The sequence below is a fragment of the Mobula hypostoma genome, chromosome 6 (assembly GCF_963921235.1).
Source record: "Mobula hypostoma chromosome 6, sMobHyp1.1, whole genome shotgun sequence".
Classification (NCBI taxonomy): domain Eukaryota; kingdom Metazoa; phylum Chordata; class Chondrichthyes; order Myliobatiformes; family Myliobatidae; genus Mobula; species Mobula hypostoma.
Window position 1 is genome coordinate 107251722 of NC_086102.1, and position 27157 is coordinate 107278878.

The 27157-nt window shown below is 45.5% G+C and overlaps 1 protein-coding gene across 8 annotated transcripts in view; it reads left to right on the forward strand.

Annotated features, from left to right (window-relative positions):
* Window positions 1-27157, forward strand: part of tmem198b (transmembrane protein 198b) — a 112052-nt gene that overhangs the window by 36617 nt on the left and 48278 nt on the right. For 5 of the 8 annotated variants that reach the window (XM_063051391.1, XM_063051389.1, XM_063051393.1 and 2 more), the window contains 2 exons: window positions 555-696; window positions 11095-11198. In XM_063051391.1, coding sequence (XP_062907461.1) covers window positions 11192-11198 — 7 coding nt within the window. In that variant the 5' untranslated portion in view covers window positions 555-696; window positions 11095-11191. Of the gene's footprint in view, window positions 1-554; window positions 697-3564; window positions 3611-11094; window positions 11199-16213; window positions 16435-27157 lie in introns of those variants that run through there. The other 3 variants (XM_063051390.1, XM_063051394.1, XM_063051396.1) reach the window with 2 other exon arrangements.

Genomic DNA, 27157 nt, shown 5'->3' on the forward strand with positions numbered 1-27157 from the left:
CCAGTTAGCGAGGAACTCAGCAGGTCAGGCAGCATCTATAAAAATAAATAAACAGTTGACATTTCAGGCCGAGACCCTTCATCGACAAAGAGGTGAATGGGCAGGTGTGGCATCTCTTCTGCTTGCGGGAATAAGTGCCAGGAAGGAGATCTAAAATAAATTAAAATAATACCAGGATGCAGAATAAAGTGTAAAAACTAATGAAAAAGTGCAGTGCAGGCAAATGATAAAGTGCAAAATCATAACCAGGTAGATTGTGAGGTTGAGAATCCAGTTAATCATACGAGAGCTCTGTTCAGAAGTCTGATACCAGTGCGATAGGAAGTGTCCTTATGTCTGGTATGTGCTTTCAGGCTTTTGTAAGAGGAAATGTGTCCATGGCCATGGACATATAGGCAGAAAGGATTATTTTAGTTGGCTGTTTGACTACTAATTTATTTAGTTAGTACCACATTGTGAGCTGAAGGACCTGTAGGTGTGCTGGGCTGCTCTATGTTCTAAGAATGCACATTTTTATAAATGTAGTAATCAATTTATTATTTTTTGTTTTGCAGATTTTAAATGAATAAAATTATTGCCCATCATGCATTGTATACAGAAATATGATTGGCCCAAGCCACTGACGAGCCGTGTGACATTATCTGTCTAAAGGAGGAGACCAAGAAGATCACTGACATTGGTTAATGGAGGCACTTGGTAAGAATTAAATGTTTGAATATTCAAAGGAAATATACTGATTTTGGGGAGATTTGTTCACAAGTCTGGGAGCATGAATATAGGACTTGAGGCTGGGGCAGGTAGTGTCAAGTGCAGTCCATTGAGTTAGTTGTCGTTTGTACAGGTATAATGAAAAACTGGCCTATAGCAGTATCACAGGCACATAGGTTCACATGTCACACAGAGCATAAACTGTGCATAAAAATTATACCTTGGAGTGCAAAGATAGACTGCAAAAGCAAGATCTTAGTGTTTAAAAAACATCAAAGACACAATCAAAGTGCAGGGTAGTGCAAGAGGTGCTCCATAGTGTTCTATTGGGTGGGCACAGCGCAGCGGCGGTTGGTACAATCACTTAATTATTGCCAACGATCACCGAAGATGGTTCAATTCCTGCCACTTCTGTTACGGAGTTTTTATGTTCTCCCCATGACCACGTGGGTTTCCTTTGGGTGCCCCAGTTTTTTTCCCGTATTTTAAAGACGCATGGGTTAGGGTAAAGAGCAACACACATCAAAGTTGCTGGTGAACGCAGCAGGCCAAGCAGCATCCATAGGAAGAAGCGCAGTCGACGTTTCAGGCCGAGACCCTTCGTCAGGACTAACTGAAGGAAGAGTGAGTAAGGGATTTGAAAGCTGGAGGGGGAGGGGGAGATGCAAAATGATAGGAGAAGACAGGAGGGGGAGGGATAGAGCCGAGAGCTGGACAGGTGGTAGGCAAAAGGGGATACGAGAGGATCATGGGACAGGAGGTCCGGGAAGAAAGACGGGGGGGGGGTGACCCAGAGGATGGGCAAGAGGTACATTCAGAGGGACAGAGGGAGAAAAAGGAGAGTGAGAGAAAGAATGTGTGCATAAAAATGAGTAACAGATGGGGTACGAGGGGGAGGTGGGGCCTAGCGGAAGTTAGAGAAGTCAATGTTCATGCCATCAGGTTGGAGGCTACCCAGACGGAATATAAGGTGTTGTTCCTCCAACCTGAGTGTGGCTTCATCTTTACAGTAGAGGAGGCCGTGGATAGACATGTCAGAATGGGAATGGGATGTGGAATTAAAATGTGTGGCCACTGGGAGATCCTGCTTTCTCTGGCAGACAGAGCGTAGATGTTCAGCAAAGCGGTCTCCCAGTCTGCGTCGGGTCTCACCAATATATAAAAGGCCACATCGGGAGCACCGGACGCAGTATATCACCCCAGTCGACTCACAGGTGAAGTGATGCCTCACCTGGAAGGACTGTTTGGGACCCTGAATGGTGGTAAGCGAGGAAGTGTAAGGGCATGTGTAGCACTTGTTCCACTTACAAGGATAAGTGCCAGGAGGGAGATCAGTGGGGAGGGATGGGGGGGACGAATGGACAAGGAGTTGTGTAGGGAGCGATCCCTGAGGAATGCAGGGGGGGGGGAGGGAAAGATGTGCTTAGTGGTGGGATCCCGTTGGAGGTGGCGGAAGTTACGGAGAATAATATGTTGGACCCGGAGGCTGGTGGGGTGGTAGGTGAGAACCAGGGGAACCCTATTCCTAGTGGGGTGGTAGGAGGATGGAGTGAGAGCAGATGTACGTGAAATGGGGGAGATGCGTTTAAGAGCAGAGTTGATAGTGGAGGAAGGGAAGCCCCTTTCTTTAAAAAATGAAGACATCTCCCTTGTCCTATCCATGGCCTCCTCTACTGTAAAGATGAAACCACACTCAGGTTGGAGGAACAACACCTTATATTCCGTCTGGGTAGCCTCCAACCTGATGGCATGAACATTGACTTCTCTAACTTCCGCTAGGCCCCACCTCCCCCTCGTACCCCATCTGTTACTCATTTTTATGCACACATTCTTTCTCTCACTCTCCTTTCTCTCCCTCTGTCCCTCTGAATATACCTCTTGCCCATCCTCTGGGTCACCCCCCTCCCCCCGTCTTTCTTCCCGGACCTCCTGTCCCATGATCCTCTCGTATCCCCTTTTGCCTATCACCTGTCCAGCTCTCGGCTCTATCCCTCCCCCTCCTGTCTTCTCCTATCATTTTGCATCTCCCCCTCCCCCTCCAGCTTTCAAATCCCTTACTCACTCTTCCTTCAGTTAGTCCTGACGAAGGGTCTCGGCCTGAAACGTCGACTGCGCCTCTTCCTATAGATGCTGCTTGGCCTGCTGCGTTCACCAGCAACTTTGATGTGTGTTGCTTGAATTTCCAGCATCTGCAGAATTCCTGTTGGTTAGGGTAAAGAGTTGTGATCGTGCTATGTTGGCAGCTCTTGCAGGCAACCCAACACAATCCTTGCTGATTTGATTTGATACATTTTATTGTACGTTTTAATGTACGTGTGACAAATTAAGCTCATCTTTATGTTCCTGTTGTTGAGGTTATGCAGGCTGGTTTAAGAACCTGATGGTTGTCGGAAGGTAGCAATTCCTGAAACTAGTAGTGAGGGCCACCCCTAAACAAGAGAAGGCTGAATTTCCAGTGAAGTCCCAGAGATGTAGAGGTTCAGTCATTGGAATATTTAAAGTGGAGTTAGATAAATAATTGAAAGATCAGGGAATTGAGGGATTTGGGGATCTGGCAGAGAGAAGGAGCTGTGACTTGGGGTAGGTCAACCATGATCACATTGAGCAATGGGACAGGCTTGAGAGACCAAGTGACCAACTCTTAATTGGGGCATTCAAAATTATGGAGCAGATTCCACAATCTATGGACTCACTTCCACGTACCCTACAACTCTTGTTCTCAGTATTATTTATCCATTATTGTTATTTTGTTCTCTTTTTTGTATTTACACAATTTGTTATCTTTTGCTCATTGGGTGTTTGTCCATCTTTGTAGTTTTGTTTCATTCACTCTATTGTGCTTCTTTGTATTTAAAGTGAATGCCCGCAAGAAAATTAATCTCAGGATAGTATATGGTGACAAGTAAGTACTTTGATAATAACTATACTTTGAATTTTGGAGGGTTTGTTTATGAAAAGGAGAGTAAGAAATGAGAGGAGAATGAGGTAAAGTAAGCAATAGAACAGCATAGTGGCACAGTTCAGTGCCAGAGACCTCAGGCACTGTCTGTGTGGAGTTTGCATGTTCTCCATGTGACCACATAGGTTTTCCTCTGGTGCTGAGGTTTCTTCCCACATTCCAGTCCAGGCATCATCCTGCTGAATCTCCTCTGCACCCTGTCCAAATCTTCCACATTCTTCCTGTCATGAGTCAAACATAATTGAACACAATTTTGCAAGTGTGGTCCAACCAGAGTTTTATAACCCTGGTTAGACCACACTAACCCTTGAATTCCTTAATGTGCAGATGTCTATCCACCCCTGTTTTGAATAAATTCAATGCACAAGTCTCCAGGGCAGGGAATTCCAATGTTCTGTGTGTGAAAACATTTCTTCTCATTGCAGTCCTTCATATGGCCCTTGTGGCTAAAGGGATCAGGAGGTATGGAGAGAAGGCAGGTACAGGGTTCTGAGTTGGATGATCAGCCATGATCATACTGAATGGCGGTGCAGGCTCGAAGGGCCGAATGGCCTACTTCTGCACCTATTTTCTATGTTTCTCTGTTTCATGTTTTAGCCATTATTCTGGCCACAGTAAATTGTCCCCCTGTTGTGTAGCTGAGGGATAGAATCTGGGAAGGATTGCTGGGCAGTTGGAGTGGATGGGTTAGAGGGAAAATTGCCAGGGGAAGGGATTGCTCTTTGAGCTGACACAGATTCAGTAGGCTGAATGGTTTTCTTCTGTCAGATGGAAATCTGGTCGTCACTCCCTCCCCAGGGGTAGAGATGGACTCTAAATGCTGGCCTGGATGGAGACGTTTACATCAAAATATAAGTATTGAACTGGTGAATAATGGAACAGAGTCAGAGCCAAATTCTGACAACTTTTAATTTCTGAGAATTTTCTGTTTTTTTCTATGGAGAGTTCCAGAATTATAACACCCACAGAGTGAAGAAGACTTTCTAAACAGTGACTAATGCTCCCACATGGTGCAACCTCCCTGTCTGCTAGATTCACCTTCTGGATTTACCTGCAACACGACAGCAAATTTCACGTCTGAGATCATCTGATTCTGATAGAAAGAAATAATTTTTCATATCTCTCTCTCTCTCTCTCTCTCTCTCTCTCTCTCTTCCCCCCTCCCTCTCTCTCTGTCCCTCTCTCCCTTTCTCCCTCTCTCCCTCTCTCTCTCCCTCTCTCCCTCCCTCTTTTACCTCTTTCTTTCTCGCTCCCCCTCTCTTTTTTTCTATTTCTCATGCTCTCTTTCTCTCTCTATTTCTCTCACTCTCTCTTGCTCTCCTTCCCCTTTCTCTCCCCTCTCTCCATGCCCTCTATCTCCCCTTTCCCCCCAGCCTCTCCCTCTCGCCCCCTCCACTCCCCGTCCCTCTCGTCACACCCGGCTCCTTCCTTCCTTTCCCTCCCCCCTCCCCCAACCCCCTCTCACCCCTACTCTCTCCTAGTGGAAACAGCTCGGACACAATCCAAAAGTGTGTTGAAAACAAGCCCTTTCTTCATGACGTTTTATCCTCTGGCCCATGAAAATTTGCAAGCCTTATGTTGTCAGCATGTGTGTATAGACTGTCAGCGCCCCCTCCCCCCGGCCCCCCAACCCTTCCCTCCATCTGTCCAGTAAATCAGATTCTACTGACACTTGAATCTCACGAGTGGATTCCTCCTCAGCACCTTGCCCACATTTGGCAGCATAATTATGTTTAAAACTGATCCGATCTCTAGGAAGGGAAAAGAAATAGAGAATTTCTGTTTCCCTTTGCAAGCTGTCCGCACAGAGCCAGTCTTTGATTTCTGGATCAAAAATCAAGTTTATTATCACTGCCATATGCCGTGAAAGTTGTTGTTTTGTGACTGCAGTACAGCGCAGTACAGTGCATGATAGAAGAACTATAAATTACAATAAGAAATATATTTTAAAAATTAAATAAGTAGTGCAAAACTAGTGAGGTAGTGTACGTTTCATTGTCCATTCAGAGGTGGAGGGAAGAAGCTGCTTCTAAAACATTGAGTGTGTGACTTTGGGCTCCAGCACACCACCTTGATGGTAGCAATGAGAAGAGGGCAGGCCCTGGGTGATTGGGGTCCTTAGTATTGGATGCAGCCTTTTTGAGGCATTGCCTTTTGAAGATGTCCTCACTGCTGGGGAACCTAGTGCCCATGATGGACCCGGCTTAGTCTGCAACCTTCAGCAGCTTTTTCCAAATCTGTGCAGTGGCCCCTCTGCACCAGACAGTGATGTGCAGCCATAACTCTGACACTGAGGCCATTTTACTTGAAACCCTTCAGTAAATGGGATTGACCAGAAAAATGTTTCATTATCTATCTTCTGCTCACTTTATATCACAGAAGAAATGATGCAACTTTTATTGGAAGAATTTACAGGCGTTTTCTTCACAATCAGAATTTGATTTATTAAATTAAATTAAATTAAATTAAATAAAAAGGAGTAACAAGGTAGTGTTCATGGATGTTCAGAAGTACGATGGTGGAGGGGTAGAAGCTGTTTCTGAATGTTGAGTGTGGGTCTTCAGGATCCTGTACCTCCACTCGATGATAGTAATGACAAAGGGCACATCCTGAACGGTGAGGGGCCAGAAGTCAGATGCTACCACCTTGAGGCACTGCCTCTTGAAGATGCCTCGATGGCAGGAAGGGTCATGGCTGGCTGGGTGTACGACTCCGCAGACTCTTGTGATCCTGTGCACTGGAACCACCACAGCAGGTGCTGATGCAACCAGTCACAATGCTCTCCACTGTACACAGAACGTGGGCCTTCAGACCACAATGATGTGCCAGCCTTTTAATCTACTTTAAGATCAACCTAACTCTTCCCTCCCACATAGCCCTCAATTTATCTTTCCATGTCAAGTCAAATTTATTTATAAAGCACATTTTAAAAACAACCCATGTTGACCAAAGTGCTGTACAAACCATAACAGATAGCTAAAATCACAAATACAAGAAACACAGATATAAACAACAAGGCACACAGCTTATAGACACAAAATAAACAACACTTGAGTCGAGGTACACGCCAAAAATCAGCCACATCAGGAAAATTCAAATGCTAGTGAATAAAGGTAAGTTTTGAGCCTGGACTTAAAAGAGTCAACGGAGGGGGCAGATCTGATAGGGAGGGGAATGCTGTTCCACAGTCTAGGGGCTACAACAGCAAAGGCGCGGTCACCCCTGAACTTAAATTTAGATCGCGGGACAGCCAGGAGCCCCAAGTCATCTGACCTGAGGGACCTGGAAGTAGAATAAGGGGTTAGAATGTCTGCGATATAGGAGGGGGGCCAGCCCATTTGGGGCTTTATAAACAAAAAGGAGAACCTTAAAATCAATTCTAAACCGTACTGGTAGCCAGTGGAGAGAGGCCAGGATAGAAGTAATATGGTCCTTCTTCCGGGCACCTGTCAGGAGCCTGGCTGTGGTGTTCTGGACCAGTTGCAGGCAGGACAGGGACGACTGACTAATCTAAGAGTCTTTGCAATGTCTCCAATGTATCTGTCCTACCATCACCCTTGGCAGCATGCTCTACCTACCCACCACTCTCTGTGAAGGAAAAATAAGAAACTTGCCTCTGACATTCTCCCTATAATTTCCTCTTAATCACCTTAAAATTATGCCCTCTCATATTAGTAATTTTCTCCCTCAGAAAAAAGTCTGTCTATTCTATCATTTCTCCTGTCTTGTACACTTCTATCAAGTCACTTTTGTTCCAAAGTGTAAAGCCCGAGTGCAATCAAATTACCCTCATAAGACATGCTCTTTAATCCAAACAACATCCTGGTAAATCTCCTCTGCACCCTCTCTAAAGTTTCTGTATAGAAATTTGCAACTGTCTTTGGTGACATACCAAATCTCCTCAAACCCTTCACAAAGTATTGCAAAGTATACCTTCATGATTCCCTTGGTGTGTTGGGCCCAGGATAGATCCAGTGAGATAGTGCATCTGCTGTAGACCAGGTCCTTACTCAGGCAGGAGTTAGTTCTAGCCATGACCAACCCCTCGAAGCACTTCATTGTGGTATGTGTGAGTACTACCGGTTGATAGCCATTGAAGCTGCTCACCCTGCTTTTCTTATGTTCTTTGGTTCTGTTTGCAGTGTTTTAGATAGACTGGGCATGTTACTTAAGTAGACACCATTTCCATAATCTACTTTTTAACTAGACTCTGTAGACCGTTCGATATAGCCATTTTAATTCCCCACCACATTCCCACACCAACCTGTCTGTCCTCAACCATCCCCACTGCCAGGGTGAGGCCAAATGCAAACTAGAGGGACAACACTTTGTATTCAGCTTGGATAGTCTGCAACCCGATGGCATGAATGTTGAATTCTTCAACTTCAAGGAACCTACTCCCTCTGCCCCTTTGTCTCCTGGTTTTCCGAGTTCTTCCTTTATCTGAAGGGTCTGAGCTGGAAACATTGACTATGTACTCCTCTCTGTTTATGCTGACTGACTTGCTGAGTTCCTCCAGAATCTTGTGTGTGTCTGTTTTGCTCAGGATATACTGCATCCACACAATCTCTTGTGTTTGTGACTCCGTTTCTTTCCTGCTCCATTTTGCTCATCACCCACAGACTCCTCCTGCTGGATCCGGATTGGCCTCTACAGCCACCTAAGGACCCGCCAATAGACAATCCCTTAGGAAACCATCTTACCTGATGGCGCGACAACTACTGACTGTGTACCATGACAGGCTGGAAGGAGTTGAAGGGCACGTGGAGAGGCTAAAATGAGATTAGTGTGCAATAGGTGCAAATCAATTTTTGATAGGTGATGTGGATTTGTAGGGCAAAGGGGTCTGTTACATGCTGTGTGATTCTTTGACCAAATAGACTCTGTAGACTGTTTGCTATAGTGCCCCATTTAACCAAACTCTAGCCTGTTAGATATTATGCTCATTTACATACACTCGGTAGATTGTTGGCTACAGTGCACTGTTTAACTAAAATTCTGTAGTCTTTTAGATAACATGCACAGCATAAATACTCTGTATATGGTTGAGTATAGTGCATTATTTAACTAAACTCCATAGTCTGTTAGACATTATACTAATTTAGGTAGACTAGTGGCTGCACTGTGTTGCATAAATAGTTTTTTCTTGCAATACATGCTGTTTAGATTAGAGGCCATGTGTGAAAAGGGGAAGTTGGACAAACTAGGGTTGTTTTCTTTGGAGCAGCGGAGGGGGACAGGAGATCTGATGCAAGTTTACATGAGGCCTAATTAGAGTAGATGGCCAATATCTTTTGCTCAGGATCAAAGTGTCCAATATTGGAGGGGAGGGGGAGGTTCGAAAGTGGGTGAACTTTCTAATATGAGTATGTGGGTGCCTGGAGTGCAGTGCCGGGGGTGGTGGTGCAGGCAGGTATGATGGGGGCAGTTAAGAGAGGTTCTTTGAAAGACACATGAATATGCAGAGAATGGAGGGACCTGGACATTGTGGAAGCAGAGGGGTTGGGTGTCATCAGCTTAATTTGTTCAGCACAACGTAAAGATTAGTTTTTATTTATCACATGTACCGTACATCAAAATGTGTCAAATTAAATTAACAAGGATTATGCTATGCAGCCCGCAAGTATCACTACGCTTCCGGCCCCAACGTAGCATGCCCACAACTCACTCACCCTAACCTGTGCATCTCTGAATTAGAATTTGTTGAAATCTTGCATCCATCCCACAACGTGGGGGAGTAAAAATCTTGGTGTTGTGGAATGCTGGAGGAAACTGGAGCACCCTGAGGAAGCCCTTGCAGTCACTGGGAGAACATACAAGCAAATTACAGGCAGCGGTGGGCATCGAACCCTGATCTTAGAGCTGGCAGTGAGAAGCTTGCACAAGATACTGCAGGATGCTACCCTGCTGAGCCATCGTGACCGAAGGATCTGTCCCTGTACCATGTAGTACACCTAAATAGGTTGTCCACTGCCTTGTGTTCCAATGAACCTGTGAACTGTTTGTAAGTACTCAACTGCTGTTGGGTAAATCAGAGATGTTACCTGTACCGTAAACTCACCCTGACCTCCTCCCCCACCCCTCCCCGCCCCCAGCCAACACAACCACCAGAACAGCTGTGGCTAGCAGGAAGATTGTATTCATATTTGACTGCACTGAAGCAAATAAAGGAATATTCTTTCATGTAAAATTTAGTCTAGTTAAGAAAGAGTATGGTGTGTTGGCCTTTATTAGAGGATTGAGTTAAAGATGTAATGTTGCTGCTCTGTAAAACCCTGGTTAGACCACATGTGGAGTATTGTGCTCAGTTCTGGTTAGCTTATTATAGGAAGGACGTGGAAGCTTTAGAGAGGGTGCAGAGGAGATTTGCCTGGGTTTGACAGCATGTTTAATGAGGATAGGTTGAATGAGCTAGGGGTTTTCTCTCTGGAGCGAAAGAAGATGAGAGGCTACTTAATAGAGGTGTACAAGATGATAGAAGGCACAGACCTCTGGGCAGCTAGAGATTTTTTTTCCTGGTGGGGTGGGGGGGAATGACTAATACAAGAGGATATAATTTTAAGATGGTTGGAGGAAAGTATAGGGGAATATCAGAGGTAGGTTTTATTTAACAGAGAGTGAGGGCGCATGGTATTTGCTGCCAGAGGTGGTGGTAGAGGCAGATACATTAGGGACATTTACAAGATTATCAGAGAGGCAAGTGGATGAAACAGAAATGGAGGACTATGTGGGAGGGAAGAGTTAGATTAATCTTGTAGGTTAAAAGGTTGGCACAACATCGTGAGCCGAAGGGCTCTACTGTTCTATGTTCCATCCATATACTTGTCCAAGTGACTTCTGAATGTTGTTGATAATTTGACTGGCAGTCTCTTTGTGTAATTCCTGATCTGTTGTACTTGGCTGAAAATATACTGTGTGGGGTGGTGGACAAAGAATGAAATGGAGGAGGGAGGGAGAGAGAGAGAAGAAAACAAAAAAAAAATGAGAGAGACATCCCGATGTAGATAAACTGATCCGGAAGAATCTGAATGACACAGTTAAGCAAAAGTTGACACTGTGGGGGATTTTTTTTTCAGAGCGTAGGCCCAGATAGAGGATGGTTTTGTCTGTCCCAGAGCCTCTCTCATGACCCAAGCTTGATCACGAGAAGTTTGTCAATAAGCTCTTTGTGGTTTGTCAGTTGGGGCTGAGTTGAAAGAGTGGTCGCTGGAGCTGAGTGTGACAGTGGGAGGTGGGGGTCACAGTGAATATTTATCATTGACATGAGCTGTGAACTGCTGAGGGGAAAGGCTGATGTTGTTGGGGAGTATCTACAAACATCGGGGGTAGGAGATGACCAAGGTATGGTGCAGAAATAGGAGAGTGGGTGGTTTGAAGTTGGTTCCAACCCCAGAAACAATTGGGCTTAGTTCTTTTTTTCTCAACAGGCCTCCGTCCATTGTAATTCAAAGGAAATTGGCTTGGATGCTGTCCGACACAGGGTCATGGGAAGTTCTGAGCTGAATCGGCGGTGTTAACCCTTTGATGGGAGGTGAGTATCAGAATCAGGTTTATTATGTCACCAAACTTGTTGTTTAGCATCAGCAGTATGGTGCAATACATAAAATACTCTACAAATTATAATAAGAAATATGTGAACAAAATTTAAATAAGTAGTGCAAAAAGAGAGCCAAAATTAATGAGTTAGTGTTCATGGGTTCATTATCCATTCAGAAATCTGATGGCAGCGGGAAAGAAATGGTTCCGAAAGTGTTGAGTGTGTGTCTTCAGGCTCATGTACCTCCTTCCTGATGGAAATGAGAAGAGGGCATGTTCTGGGTTGCGTGGCTCCTTAAAACTAGCTAGTTAATTTTAGCTAACTAGTTGTAAGCAAAATCTGTCCTTTCTCTCAACATATATTGATTGTTGTACTCATTCAGATTTGTTTGTCACATGCATGGTACATCGAAGCACACGGTGAAATGTGTCGTTTGTGTCTTCAGGCCCCTGATAGTAGGAATGAGCATGTTGTGGATGGAGAAGGTCCTCCATGATGGATGCCACCTTCCTGTGGCATTGCCTTTTGAAGATGTCCTCGATGATGGGGTGGGGTGGGTTGGGTTGGGCCCATGATGGAGCTGGCTGAATTTGCAACCTTCCTGTATCAAAGGGAGCACTGTAGTCACCCATTCTCCCAGCCAGATAGAGTAGACAGCCACTGTCTCTTCCCCAGGATCAAAATTTCTAATACCAGAGGGCGTGCATTTAAAGTGAGGGGAGGAAAGATAGAAACGTAGAAAACATAGAAAATAAGTGCAGGAGTAGGCCATTCGGCCCTTCGAGCCTGCACCATCATCCAACTCAGAACCCTGTACCTGCCTTCTCTCCATACCCCCGATCCCTTTAGCCACAAGGGCCATATCTAACTCCCTCTTAAATATAGCCAATGAACTGGCCTCAACTGTTTCCTGTGGTAGAGAATTCCACAGATTCACCACTCTCTGTGTGAAGAAGTTTTTCCTCAACTCGTTCCTAAAAGGCTTCCCCTTTATCCTTAAACTGAGACCCCTTGTTCTGGACTTCCCCAACACTGGGAACAATCTTCCTGCATCTAGCCTGTCCAATCCCTTTAAAATTTTATACGTTTCAATAAGATCCCTCCTCAATCTTCTAAATTCCAGAGAGTATAAGCCAAGTCGATCCAGTCTTTCATCATATGAAAGTCCTGCCATCCCAGGAATCAATCTGGTGAACCTTCTTTGTACTCCCTCTATTGCAAGAATGTCTTTTCTCAGATTAGGGGACCAAAACTGCACACAATACTCCAGGTGTGGTCTCACCAAGGCCTTGTACAACTGCAGTAGAACCTCCCTGCTCCTGTACTCGAATCCTCTTGCTATGAATGCCAGCATACCATTCGCCTTTTTCACCGTCTGCTGTACCTGCATGCCCACTTTCAATGACTGGTGTACAATGACACCCAGGTCTCGTTGCACCTCCCCTTTTCCTAATCTACCACCATTCAGATAATAATCTGTTTTCCTGTTCTTGCCACCAAAGTGGATAACCTCACATTTATCCACATTAAATTGCATCTGCCATGAATTTGCCCACTCACCTAACCTGTCCAAGTCACCCTGCATCCTCTTAGCATCCTCCTCACTGCTAACACTGCCACCCAGCTTTGTGTCATCCGCAAACTTGGAGATGCTGCATTTAATTCCCTCATCTAAGTCATTAATATATATTGTAAACAACTGGGGTCCCAGCACTGAGCCTTGCGGTACCCCACTAGTCACCGCCTGCCATTCTGAAAAGGTCCCGTTTATTCCCACTCTTTGCTTCCTGTCTGCTAACCAATTCTCCACCCACACCAATACCTTACCCCCAATACCGTGTGCTTTAAGTTTGCACACTAATCTCCTGTGTGGGACCTTGTCAAAAGCCTTTTGAAAATCCAAATATACCACATCCACTGGTTCTCCCCTATCCACTCTACTAGTTAAATCCTCAAAAAATTCTATGAGATTCGTCAGACATGATTTTCCTTTCACAAATCCATGCTGACTTTGTCTGATGATTTCACCACTTTCCCAGTGTGCTGTTATCACATCTTTGATAACTGACTCTAGCATTTTCCCCATCACCGATGTCAGGCTAACTGGTCTATAATTCCCCGGTTTCTCTCTCACTCCTTTTTTGAAAAGCAGGGTTACATTAGCCACCCTCCAATCCTCAGGAACTAATCCAGAATCTAAAGAGTTTTGAAAAATTATCGCTAATGCATCCACTATTTCTTGGGCTACTTCCTTAAGCACTCTGGGATGCAGACCATCTGGCCCTGGGGATTTATCTGCCTTTAATTCCTTCAATTTACCTAACACCACTTCCCTACTAACATGTATTTCCCTCAGTTCCTCCATCTCACTAGACCCTCGGTCCCCGACTATTTCCAGAAGATTATTTATGTCCTCCTTAGTGAAGACAGAACCAAAGTAGTTATTCAGTTGGTCTGCCATGTCCTTGTTCCCCATGATCAATTCACCTGTTTCTGACTGTAAGGAACCTACATTTGTCTTAACCAATCTTTTTCTTTTCACATATCTATAAAAGCTTTTGCAGTCAGTTTTTATGTTCCCTGCCAGTTTTCTCTCATAATCTTTTTTCCCTTTCCTAATTAAGCCCTTTGTCCTCCTCTGCTGGACTCTGAATTTCTCCCAGTCCTCAGGTGTGCCACTTTTTCTGGCTAATTTGTATGTTTCTTCTTTGGAATTGATACTATCCCTAATTTCCCCTGTCAGCCACGCGTGCACTATCTTCCCTGGTTTATTCTTTTGCCAAAATGGGATGAACAATTGTTGTAGTTCATCCGTGCGATCTTTAAATGCTTGCCATTGCATATCCACCGTCAACCCTTTAAGTATCCTCTGCCAGTCTATCTTAGCTAATTCACGTCTCATACCTTCAAAGTTACCCTTCTTTAAGTTCAGAACCTTTGTTACTGAATTAACTATGTCACTCTCCATCTTAATGAAGAATTCCACCATATTGTGGTCACTCTTACCCAAGGGGCCTCGCATGACAAAGTTGAAAGAAGATGAGTGAGGCAAGCTACCTTTACGGAGAGAGGGGTGGGTGTTTGGAACAGGCTGCCAGAGTGGTGGTAAAGGCAGATAACAGAGGTGTTTCAGAGACTCTCGGGTGGCAGGGCACATGAATGTGCAGAGAATGGAGAGATATGAACCACAAAAAGGCAGAAGTGATTAGTTTAATTAGCTTGACGCAACGTTGAATCAGAATCAGGTTTAACATCACTGACATCGCTAGTAAAATTTGTTGTTTTGCGGCAGCAGTACAATGCAATACACAAAAATAAATTGTACAAAAATAAATAAATAAATAAATAAATATATATATATATATATATATATATATATATATTTTTTTTTTTTTTTTTTTTTTTTAAAGATCTGATGGCAGAGGGGAAGAAGTGGTACCTAAAGTGTTGAGTGTGTACCTTCAGGCTCATGTACCTCCTCCCTGTGGGGGACTAGTTCACACTGTGGGCTGAAAGGCCCATTTCTTTGCTGTAATGGTCTATGTTTTATTGGTCTTGGGGCCAGCTTTCATTTATCATTCTCATGTTCGTGTCATAGAATCAGACCACACAGAAACAGGCCCTTCGACCCAACTGGTCCATGCCAGTCAAGATGCTCCATCCAAGCTAGTCCCATTCGCCAGCATTTGACCCATAGCCTTTCTATCCCTATATAACCATATAACAATTACAGCACGGAAACAGGCCATCTCGGCCCTTCTAGTCTGTGCCGAATGCTTACTCTCACCTAGTCCCACCGACCTGCACTCAGCCCATAACCCTCCATTCCTTTCCTGTCCATATAGCTATCCAATTTAACTTTAAACGACAACATCGACTGTTCAACTGTCTTAAAAGTTTTTGTACCTGCCTCAACCACTTCCTCTGGCAGCTCGGTCCACATGCATACCACCCCCTATGTTTAAAAAAAGAAGATGCCTCTCAAGCTCCTTTGAAAACTTTCCCCTCACCTTATACCTATGCCCCCTACTTCTGGATTCCCCAACCCTGGGAAAATATGTGCCCGTCATGATTTTATACACCTTTAAAAGATCACATCAGTCTCCTGTGCTGTAAGGAATGAAGTCCTGGTCTGGGTAACCTCTCCCTATATCTGATTCTAGAATACCTTCATATATCCCCAATACTGGGGAGTCCAAAACTAGAGGGCACAGGGACAAGATAAGACCATAAGACATAGGAGCAGATACAAAGTAAGGGCATCAAAGGTTATAGGGAGAAGGGAGAAGCATGAGGTTGAAAGGGATAATAAATCAGCTGTGATCGAATGACTGAGCAGACTTGATGGGCTGAATGGCCTAATTCTGCTTTGATGTCTTAGAGCCTCATTGCATCTGTAGAGACAAATGATCAGTCGATGTTTCAAGGCAAGACCCTTCATCAGGACTGGCAGAAAAAGGGGAGACAGCCAGTATAAAGTGGCTGGAGTGGGTGGTGAAGGATTAGAGCAAGAGCTGGCAAGCGACAAAGGGCTATGAACGATGGAATATGGTAGGACAGTAGAGCATGGAATGGGAGGAGGGAAGTGGGGGGGCTACAGGGAAGAGAATGTGGGTGTGGAAAAAGAGATGGATGTGATGGGGACCAGTTGGATAAAGGGACAAAGGGGGAGTGGGGAATGCAGTGATCATGTCATCAGTGTGGAGACTGCTCATGTGGAATACGAGGTGTTGTTGCTCTACTTTCCACTTGGCCTCGGCCTGGCTGTAGTAAAGGCCATCCACGGGCAGTTCAGTGGTTCCGTTTAATATCAGAGAATGTATACAGTATACAACCTGAAATTCTTACTTTTCTCAGACGGAGAACCCCAAAGAATGAATGACAAAACATGTTAGAACCCCAAGCCCGCTCTCCCCCCACTTCCCACGCATGGAGCCTCCCCCACTCATTTCAGCGATGATGCTTCCTGCTGGCCACTGGGAGATCCGGGCTGACACAGCAGATGGAGCAGAGGTTCATGATGAAACGGTCCAAGGATGTGGTGGTTGAGGGGTGTCTCCTGTATCAGACCAGAATCCGTTTCCCTACGGCCACTTCCAGCTTAAGTAGTGACATTTTGCATCAGGTCTCTTCTCTCTAAGTACACCCCATCTTCTGGTTGCAGACATCCTGCTGTCGTGAGCTCCGGTCTGTGCAGCGTGGAACAAGTCCCCACTGTACACAGAGAGAGGTGGGTGCATGGAATGAGCTGCCAGGGGTGGTGGCTGATGCAGATACTTTAGGGCCATGTAAGAGACTCTTAGATGTCAATCATGGATGATTGGAAAATGGAGGGCAATGTGAGAAGCAAGGGTTTGATTGATTAAGAGTAGGTTAAAAGTTTGGCACAACATCGCGGGCCATAGGCGTGTACTGTGCTATGAGCGTGTCAGGGAATCCTCCTTGTCTGTCTGCTCTCACACCTGGCCAAGGAGAGCTGTTCCCAGGTCTGAGTCTGACCATCGAGGGATCCACCCAGGTCTGTAGGGTAACGTAACTGGTGGAAATGTGCAGAATTCACAACCACCGACAATGAGTTGTGGTTCACCGCAAGAGGCTGGTCTGATGTGATGACATAATTACATGAAGTTCTGTTCCTATGCTTCGTGTTCAGTATTTGGAGTTCATTAAATGAGTTGTTATGGTTTTCCTTGAACATTGGCCTACATTGGTAATCTCAATACTCCAGGGTGATTCCAGAGTTAACTCTGTGAGAAGTCTCTGCCAAGGACACCAAATTTTTTAATGTGGTACTGTCGCTCAGCAACTCCACGGCTGTGAGAGTGGTGAGTCTATTAGAACACCCGCCCGGACACGATAAATACTGATGCTGAAAACTCACCTTGTATAGACCTTTGGACTATTGGAGTCTGGGCATGCCAAACAGTTGCTCACCTTGCCCGGTCTCGGCAATGCTAAGCCGTCAGACTAATGGACTACATGCTGTATCTTTTGGGAAATCACCATCCTTGTTTTGTTTTTAAAAGACCTCTTCATGCAGCAAATGCCTGATCAAGTTCGCATAGCCCTTGCTAACGTACCCTTGAAGGACTGTAGGGAACTTGCTAACTGATGCTGCAAAACAGTCTATGCCGGACCTGTGTTTTTACCGTGCTCGCTTTGCCGACCGCCTTGCAGCTTTGACAGTGCCAGTGCATCGGGACATCAGAGGTCTGTAAACACCATGAGTTTTAGCTGCCCAGGTTGTCTACTGTTCATTATGGACACCCTTGCAGGGCAACATTTCCTGTGTGACGCGGGTGCTGAAGTGAGTGTGCTGCCAGATTCACCTGTTGATGAGAAGGCAGAGAGTGATGAAACCTCACTGGAGGACACGATGGGTGACACTCTGCTTCAGTTGGCAACGTTACACATGGGACTTCGTCCTGGCTAAAGTGGCTAGACCTCTGCTTGGTGCAGGTTTCCTGTGAGCCCAAGGACTGTTAGTCAATCTTCAAAACTGCCGGCTTGTGGATGTCAAGGACTTTGGATCATTACCCAGCTCCCCCAGTCAGTTCCCCACAACCTTCTCAGCAATCACATCTCCACAGAAGGTGCGAAACCCCTCCCATCAAATGTAGCCGCTATTATGGATTTCCCACGGCCCCCCCACTACACAAAAAAACTTCAGGAGTTTTCAGGCATGGTGAATTTGTCTCACCGCTTCATTCTGCGAGCTGCTGAAGTTCTACTCCCCCTGTATAGTGCGCTTAAAGGCAAAACCCCTAATCACGTGCTTGGCTGGTCAGCGGACATGACCAGAGCGGTCGATGATATCAAATGACTCTACTGGCACACCTGCTCCCCAAGGCACCCACAGCCATTACTACTGATGCCTCAGACTATGCTGTGGGTGCTGGGCACAAACAGTTGTTCGGAGGTGTGTGGCAGCCGCTTGTTTTCTTCAGCTGTTCTGTGTCCTTGAATGGAAGTACAGCATGTTTGACCGTGAGCTTCTTGGTCGCTATCTGGGTGTCCGCCATTTTTGTTTTCTTCTAGAGGGTTGCCATTTCACAGCATTCATTGACCACAAACCCCTCAAGCATGCGAAGGCCGAAATATCAGACCCGTTGACTGCACGGCAGCCACCCCAGCTATCAGAGTTCACAACTGATATACAACACATCAAAGGGATAATAATGCTATGGCTGATTGCCTCTCACAGCCAGCCGTTAAGGCCGTACACAAAGAGGTTGAGTCTGCTGGCATGGCAGCCGACCAAACTACTGACCCAGAGGTCCAGGCTGACTGAACAGCAGTCACGGGCCTGTGGTTGGCTGACATTAAGTTTGGGAAAGCTGGGGTTTCTCTCCTGTGCGACGTCTCAAACAGTTGCCCGCCCCCCCAAAGTGCCCACAAACTGGAAATGAACTGTTTCTGACTCCATACACGGCCTCTCGCATCCGGGCCAGAAGGCCTTACAGAAACCGGTTGTGCTAAAGTTTATGTGGCGCGGTCTCAGAAAAGGACGCATGTGATTGGAGTGCAGCCTGTGGGGAGTGCCAGCGAAGAAAAACTAACCATCATGTCCGGCCCCATTGGCACCTTTTCAGGTCCCTAAGTGACAGTTTGACCTGTTGGTCCTTCTCCCCCCTCCCGTGGTTTCATGCACCTCCTTACCATGGTGGACCATACCACCAGGTGGCCAGAGTTGGTTCCTTTAGCATCGACGACGGCCGCAGACACGGCTTGGGCATTCATCAGCACCTAGGTTGCTTGGTTTGGCCGCCATGATGTATGCCAACATCGCTTTAGGTCCCCTTACGCATTTTGGAACAGAGAGAAAAGACGTTTATCATATACAAGTGGGGTAAACCTGAATGTGTTTCCGTAGGTTGCCTTAAACCAGCCCACCAAGACTTGGAGTATTCTGCTACCACGACATGACCTGGGCGTGTCCACACATCTCTGGACGAGTCAGAGGCACTTCCTGTTCCTCCACCTATGGGACATATGACCTGATCCTATACAGGAACGCAGGGCTCACCCGAGCTACGGACAGGCTCACAATGCTGGTTTTAGTGGGGGGGGGGGGGCCTGTGTAAGGCAATGTAATTGGTGGAAGCATACATAACTCCCAATCACTGACGTTGAGTTGGGGTTCACTTTAAGAGGCCGGGTCTGACATGACGACATAATTAAGTGAAGTTCTGTTCCCGCAGAGCTCAATAAATGAGTTGTTATTTTTTTTCTTGAACATAAAACACCTCAAGTTGTTTTACTGCCTGAGAAACAGGTTTATTATCAGTGACGTGGAAAATGTGAGGCTTTTGTGGCAGCAGTACACCGTAAAGACATTGAATGGCTACAAATTGCAGCAATAAATACATGGTGCAGAAAGGGAGACAGCATGTCCATTCAGTAATCTGATGGTGCCAAGCAAGAAGCTGTTCCTAAATTGAGTGTGAGCCTTCAGGCTCCTGTACCACCTCCCTGACTGTAGTAATGAGAAGAGGCCATGTTCTTCTGGTGGGAATCTTTAATGATGAAAGCTGCCTTCTTTCGGTTGTCACCTTTTGAAGATGTCCTCGATGCTGGGGAGGATTGTGCCCTTGATGGAACTGGCTGAGTTTAGATTCCTCTGCGGCTTAAATGTCCTGGAACGACATTTAAAAGAGATTCTGATAACAAGAAACTCCCTTGGGTTGAAGGATTCCGAGAGTCATTTAATCAGATATTTAACAATGGCTTGAGGTCACATCTGAAAGCATTCAGCCCCCAGCAAATCGATTCACACTGTATAATACTGTCTCTGATACACTGGCTGGTAGGGAGAACAACAGATACCATTTATAAACTGGAATGTAAAAGCAAGTATGTAAGCTGAGGCTTAAAAAGGCATTAGTTACACCACACTTGGAGCATTGTGACTGGTTTTGGGTCTCTTATCTACGAAATGATGTGCTAGTAGTGGAGAGGGTTCAGAGGCAGTTCCTGAGGATGATCCTGGGAAAGAAAGGGTTAACACATAAAGAGTGTTTGATGGCTCTAGGTGTGTACTCACTAAATTTGGAATGAAAGAAGAGGGATCTCATTGAAACATATCAAGGCTGCTGAGTTCCTCCAATAGACTGTTGCTGCAGAATAAAGTGTTACAGTTACAGACTCCAGGTGCAAGGGTATATTTAAAGCAGAGGTTGATGCCTGCCAAATATGAAAGAGCTAGATAGAGTGGCTATGTAAAGGATGTTTCTAATAGTGGGGGAGTCTAGGACCAGAGGGCACAAGACTCAAATTACAAGGATGTCCCTTTGGAACAGGGATGAGGAGGAATTTCTTTTGCCAGAGGGTGGTGAGTCTGTGTAATTTATTGCCACAGATGTCTGTGGAGGCCAGGTCATGGGGTATTTTTAAGGTGGAGGGTGATAGGTTCTTGATTACTAAAGATGGCAAAGGTTACGGGGAGAAGGCATAAGATTGGGGTTGAGAGGGATAATAAATCAGCCACGATGGGCCGAATAGCCCAATTCTGCTCCTGTCTCTTATGGTCTAATAAGCAGCTGCATATCTATTCCGAGGTGCAGATTACTGTGTGATATTTTCTATGGGTGATTTGGGATGAGAATTATGAACACTTTCAGATGTCGTTTATGGGTGATTTGAGGGTTATGAGATAACTCAGTTATTTATGAGATATTTGGGATATGGTTATTAAGCAGGAAAAGAGTGATTGACTGCAAAGTAGCTGCTTCATTAGGATTCCCTACAATGGGAACAAAAAGCAGTGGAGGTTTGGGCGTGAACTGGGGCAGTTTTTGGTGACTGTATCTCTATTCCTGGAGCTGAAACAGAATCATGTTTGGTATCATTGACCTATGTCATGAAATTAGTTGTTTTGTGGCAATTAGCACAGTGCAATGGATAATAAAAACTATAAATTACAATAAGAGTTGAATTAAATTCAGTAAGTAGTGCAAAAAGACTGAGGTAGAGTACATGGGCTCATTGTCCATTCAGACTTCTGATTATGGTGGGGAAGAAGCTGAGTGTGTGTCTTCCGGCTCCTGTACCACCTCCTTGAGAATGAGGAGAGTATGTCCTGCGTGATGGCATCCTTAATGATGGAAGTCACCTTTTTAAGGCCATACTTGTCAAAGTAAGTTTAGTGGTCTATCTTTGGAGTTTTGTTTCAGAGATTAGCTTTATTTGTCACGTGCAGTGAAATGTGTCATTTATGTCAAAACAAATCAGCAAGGATTGTGCTGGGTAAAGCATGCAAATGTCACCAACACTGCATGTGCACACTTACTGACTGCTGCATTCCTGTGCCTAATACAGTGTTTGGGTTACTGTTTCTAGAGAAAGTACAATACTCCAAATGTGGACTGACAAATGCCTTATAAAATTTAGTGTTATCTGTGACATGTACATCAAAACATGCAATGAAATATGAAGTAACGGACACAAAGTTCTGGAGGAACTCAACAGGTCAGGTAGCATCTATGGAGAGGAACAAAGAGTTGAGGATTTGGTCTGAAACCTTCTGGAAAGGGGCAAGATGGCGGAATAAAATGGTGGGGGGAGGAGGAAGGAGGATATCTGGAAGGTGATGGGTAAAGCCAGGTGGACAGGAAAAATAAAGGGCTGGAAAGGGAAAACTCTGATAGTAGAGGAGAATGGGCCACAGGAGAAGGGGACCCAGGGGGAGGTGATGGGCAGGTGAGAAAAGGTAATAGGACAGAATGGGGAATAGAAGGAGGTAGGGAGAGGAGGTGGGGGAAAGAGAAATCGATATTCATGCCATCAGCATGTCGGCTACCCGGACAGAATACAAGGTGTTTCTCTTCCACATGAGGGTGACCTCGTCATGGCACAACAGGAGGCCATGGATCGACATGTCAGAATGGGAACTGGAATTAAAATATTTGGCCACCAGGAAGTTCCATTTTTGGCAGATGGAGCAGAGGTGCTTGACAAAGCGGTCCCTCGATTTACAACAGGTCTCACCAGTGTAGAGGAGGCCACATCGGGAGCACTGGACACAATAGATGGCCCCAGCTGATTTACAGGTGAAGTGTTGCCTCACCTGGAAGGACTGTTTGGGGCTCAGAATAGAGGTGAGGGAGGAGGTAAATGGGCGGGTGTAGCACTTTGGCCGCATGCAGGGGTAAGTGCCAGGAGGAACGACTGTAGAAGGGAATCATGGAGGAAGTGACTCCTGTGGAAAGCGGGCGGGGTGGGGGAGCTAATAATATGTTTGGTGGTAGGATCCTTCTGGGAGGTGGTGGAGGTTGTGGAGAATGATGTATTGGATGTGGAAGCTCGTGGGGTGGTAGGTAATGTTGAGGAACTCTGTCACAGTTCAGGTGGCGGAAAGGTGAGGTGGGTGCGGATGTTCGGGAATGGAGGAGATGTGGATGAGGGCAGCATCACCGGTGGAGGAAGGGAAGCCCCATTCTTTGAAGGAGGACATCTCAGATGTTCTTGAATGGAAAACTGCATAATGGAACAGATGTGGCCGAGACAAAGGAGCTGTGAAAAGGGAATAGCATTTTTACAGGAGACGGTGGGAAGAGGTATAGTCAAGTTAGCTGTGGGGATTGGTAGGTTCATAAAAGATCTCGGTCAATAGTTTGTCTCCAGCGATGGAGACAGAGGGAACGAGGAATGGGAGAGAGGTCTGAGAAATGGACCAAGTGAATTAAAGGGCAGGGCAGAAGTTGGAGGCAAAGTTGATGAAATTAACAAGCCTGGCGTGGGTGCAGGAAGCAGCACCAATGGAGTTGTGAACGTAGCGGAGGGAAAGTTGGAGAGCATTACTAGGAAAGGCTTCGAACATGGACTGTTCTACGTAGCTAACAAAAAGGCAGGCATGTTCTATGTAGCTAATGAAAGGGCAGGTAAAGACAGTGAAATGTGTCATTTACATCAAACCAAGTTATCAAGGGTTGTGCTTGGCAGCTGATAAGTGTTGCCACGCTTCTGGTGCCAGCATGGCATGCCCACAACTTACCAACCCTAACCTGTACATCTTTGCAATGTAGGCAGAAACCAGAGTACCCGGAGGAAACCCACAAGGTCATGGGGAAAAACGTATGAACTCTTTACAGAGAGAGAAGTAGAAATCGAACCCTGATGTAATAGTGTTACATTGACTGCTATGGCACCGTGCCACCCTCTTTACCATTGTGCAGTGTTTGGTTAAGACTTTGCTGTGCTCCAGTGTTGCACTCGGTGTCCTGTGGAGCTGTTGAACAATTAATCAGGACATGATTTCTCGATGTTTATGTGAGTGTCAAGAAGCTCCTGCAATCTCTATAAAAAGAATTAATCACACAGAAAGCATTGATGTGCTAATTGGGAGCTGGCTCATTTCAAATTAGAGAGGAAAGTATCTAGATTGCAACAGGGGGAAGTGTAAGTGTGTGTGTGTATGTACACGTACATGTACTACGCGAGCCAGTCTGAGTAAAGGGCAATTCTTCTGTTACTTCAATGGTCCATTGAGTATGAAATGGTTCCTCTCTGGTTCTGAGGTGAACAGTGAGGCACGCACTACCTCACTCAAGGACAGCTCCTGTGCCACTGTTACAAGACTCTTGAATGGACTCGGACATGCTAAAACTGAACTTCTGATCTCTGTGTACCTCATCATAGCCATGAGACCTACTCTAGGAACAGAATTAGGCCATGTGACCCATCATGGCTGATTTATTTTCCCTCTCAACCCCCATTCTGTGCCATCTTTGATGCCATTTGCTGATGTTCTCCCCATGGCTCTGGATGCTGTGGTTCCCTCTGCGTTCCAAAGATGAATGGGTTAATGGGTTAGGGTAGGTGAGTTGTGGGCATGCTCTGTTAGAGCCAGAAATGCACCAACACTTGCACAATCCTTACTGATTTGATTTGACACAAAAGATACATTTCACTGTATCTTTCAATGTGGAAACTATAGAAAGGGTGCAGAGGAGATTTACAAGGATGTTGCCTGGATAGGGGAGCATGCTTCATGAGAATGGGTTGAGTGAACTCGGCCTTTTCTCCTTGGAGTGACGGAGAATGAGAGGTGACCTGATAGAGGTGTAAAAGATAATGAGAGGCATTGATCGTGTGGATAGTCATAGGCTTTTTCCCAGGGCTGAAATGGCTAACATGAGAGGGCACAGTTTTAAGGTGCTTGGAAGAACATACAGAGGAAATGTCAGGGGTAAGTTTTTTTTTTACTCAGAGTGGTGAGTGTGTGGAGTGGGCTGCCAGCAACAGTGGTGGAGGCAGATACGATAGGGTCTTTTAAGAGACTCCTGGAAAGATACATGGAGCTTAGAAAAATAGAGGACTATGGGTAACTCTAGGTAATTTCTAAAGTAAGTACATGTTCAGCACAGCATTGTGGGCCAAAGGGTCTGTATTGTGCTGTAGACTTTCTATGTTTCTATGTTTGGACATACATGTGATAAATAAAGCTAAACTTTAATACTTAATCAAGAACCTGTCAACATCCACTTTAGGTTTAAACTAATTTGCAAGGGGGATGGGACCCAGAGCGATAGAGCAGTGAAAGAAGTGCATGGAGTAAAGCCAGATCTAACATATAGAGAGGCTTTGAGGAAAGAGAAGCAGAATAAACGGTGTAAAGACAGTAAGGTAGAAGGGCTGAAATGTGTGTACCTCAATGCAAGAAGCATCAGGAACAAAGGTGATGAACTGAGAGCTTGGATACATACATGGAATTATGATGTAGTGGCCATTACAGAGACTTGGCTGGCACCAGGGCAGGAATGGATTCTCAATATTCCTGGATTTCAGTGCTTTAAAAGGGATAGGGAGGGTGGAAAAAGGAGAGGAGGGGTGGCATTACTGGTCAGGGATACTATTACAGCTACAGAAAGGGTGGGTAATGTAGCAGGATCCTCTTTTGAGTCAATATGGGTGGAAGTCAGGAACAGGAAGGGAGCAGTTACTCTTTTGGGGGTATTCTATAGGCCCCCTGGTAGCAGCAGAGATACAGAGGAGCAGATAGGGAGGCAGATTTTGGAAAGGTGCAAAAATAACAGGGTTGTTATCATGGGTGACTTTAACTTCCCTAATATTGATCGGCACCTGATTAGTTCCAAGGGTTTAGATGGGGCAGAGTTTGTTAACTGTGTCCAGGACGGATTCCTGTCAGAATATGTGGACAGGCCGAGCAGGGGGAATGCCATACTAGATCTAGTACTAGGTAATGAACTGGGTCAGGTCACAGATCTCTCAGTGGGTGAGCATCTGGGGGACAGTGACCACCGCTCCCTGGCCTTTAGCATTATCATGGAAAAGGATAGAATCAGAGAGCACAGGAAAATTTTTAATTGGGGAAAGGCAAATTATGAGGCTATAAGGCTAGAACTTGCGGGTGTGAATTGGGATGATGTTTTTGCAGGGAAATGTACTATGGACATGTGGTCGATGTTTAGAGATCTCTTGCAGGATGTTAGGGATAAATTTGTCCCGGTGAGGAAGATAAAGAATGGTAGGGTGAAGGAACCATGGGTGACAAGTGAGGTGGAAAATCTAGTCAGGTGGAAGAAGGCAGCATACATGGGGTTTAGGAAGCAAGGATCAGATGGGTCTATTGAGGAATATAGGGAAGCAAGAAAGGAGCTTAAGAGGGGCCGAAAAGAGCAAGAAGGGGGCATGAGAAGGCCTTGGCAAGTAGGGTAAAGGAAAACCCCAAGGCATTCTTCAATTATGTGAAGAAAAAAAGGATGACAGGAGTGAAGGTAGGACCGATTAGAGATAAAGGTGGGAAGATGTGCCTGGAGGCTGTGGAAGTGAGCGAGGTCCTCAATGAATACTTCTCTTCGGTATTCACCAATGAGAGGGAACTTGATGATGGTGAGGACAATATGAGTGAGGTTGATGTTCTGGAGCATGTTGATATTAAGGGAGAGGAGGTGTTGGAGTTGTTAAAATACATTAGGACAGGTAAGTCCCCGGGGCCTGACGGAATATTCCCCAGGCTGCTCCACGAGGCGAGAGAAGAGATTGCTGAGCCTCTGGCTAGGATCTTTATGTCCTTGTTGTCCACGGGAATGGTACCGGAGGATTGGAGGGAGGCGAATGTTGTTCCCTTGTTCAAAAAAGGTAGTAGGGATAGTCTAGGTAATTATAGACCAGTGAGTCTTACGTCTGTGGTGGGAAAGCTGTTGGAAAAGATTCTTAGAGATAGGATCTATAGGCATTTAGAGAATCATGGTCTGATCAGGGACAGTCAGCATGGCTTTGTGAAGGGCAGATCATGTCTAACAAGCCTGATAGAGTTCTTTGAGGAGGTGACCAGGCATATAGATGAGGGTAGTGCAGTGGATGTGATCTATATGGATTTTAGTGAGGCATTTGACAAGGTTCCACACGATAGGCTTATTCAGAAAGTTAGAAGGCATGGGATCCAGGGAAGTTTGGCCAGGTGGATTCAGAATTGGCTTGCCTGCAGAAAGCAGAGGGTGGTGGTGGAGGGAATACATTCAGATTGGAGGATTGTGACTAGTGGTGTCCCACAAGGATCTGTTCTGGGACCTCTACTTTTCGTGATTTTTATTAACGACCTGGATGTGGGGGTAGAAGGGTGGGTTGGCAAGTTTGCAGACGACACAAAGGTTGGTGGTGTTGTAGATAGTGTAGAGGATTGTCAAAGATTGCAGAGAGACATTGATAGGATGCAGAAGTGGGCTGAGAAGTGGCAGATGGAGTTCAACCCAGAGAAGTGTGAGGTGGTACACTTTGGAAGGACAAACTCCAAGGCAGAGTACAAAGTAAATGGCAGGATACTTGGTAGTGTGGAGGAGCAGAGGGATCTCGGGGTACATGTCCACAGATCCCTGAAAGTTGCCTCACAGGTGGATAGGGTAGTTAAGAAAGCTTATGGGGTGTTAGCTTTCATAAGTCGAGGGATAGAGTTTAAGAGTCGCGATGTAATGATGCAGCTCTATAAAACTCTG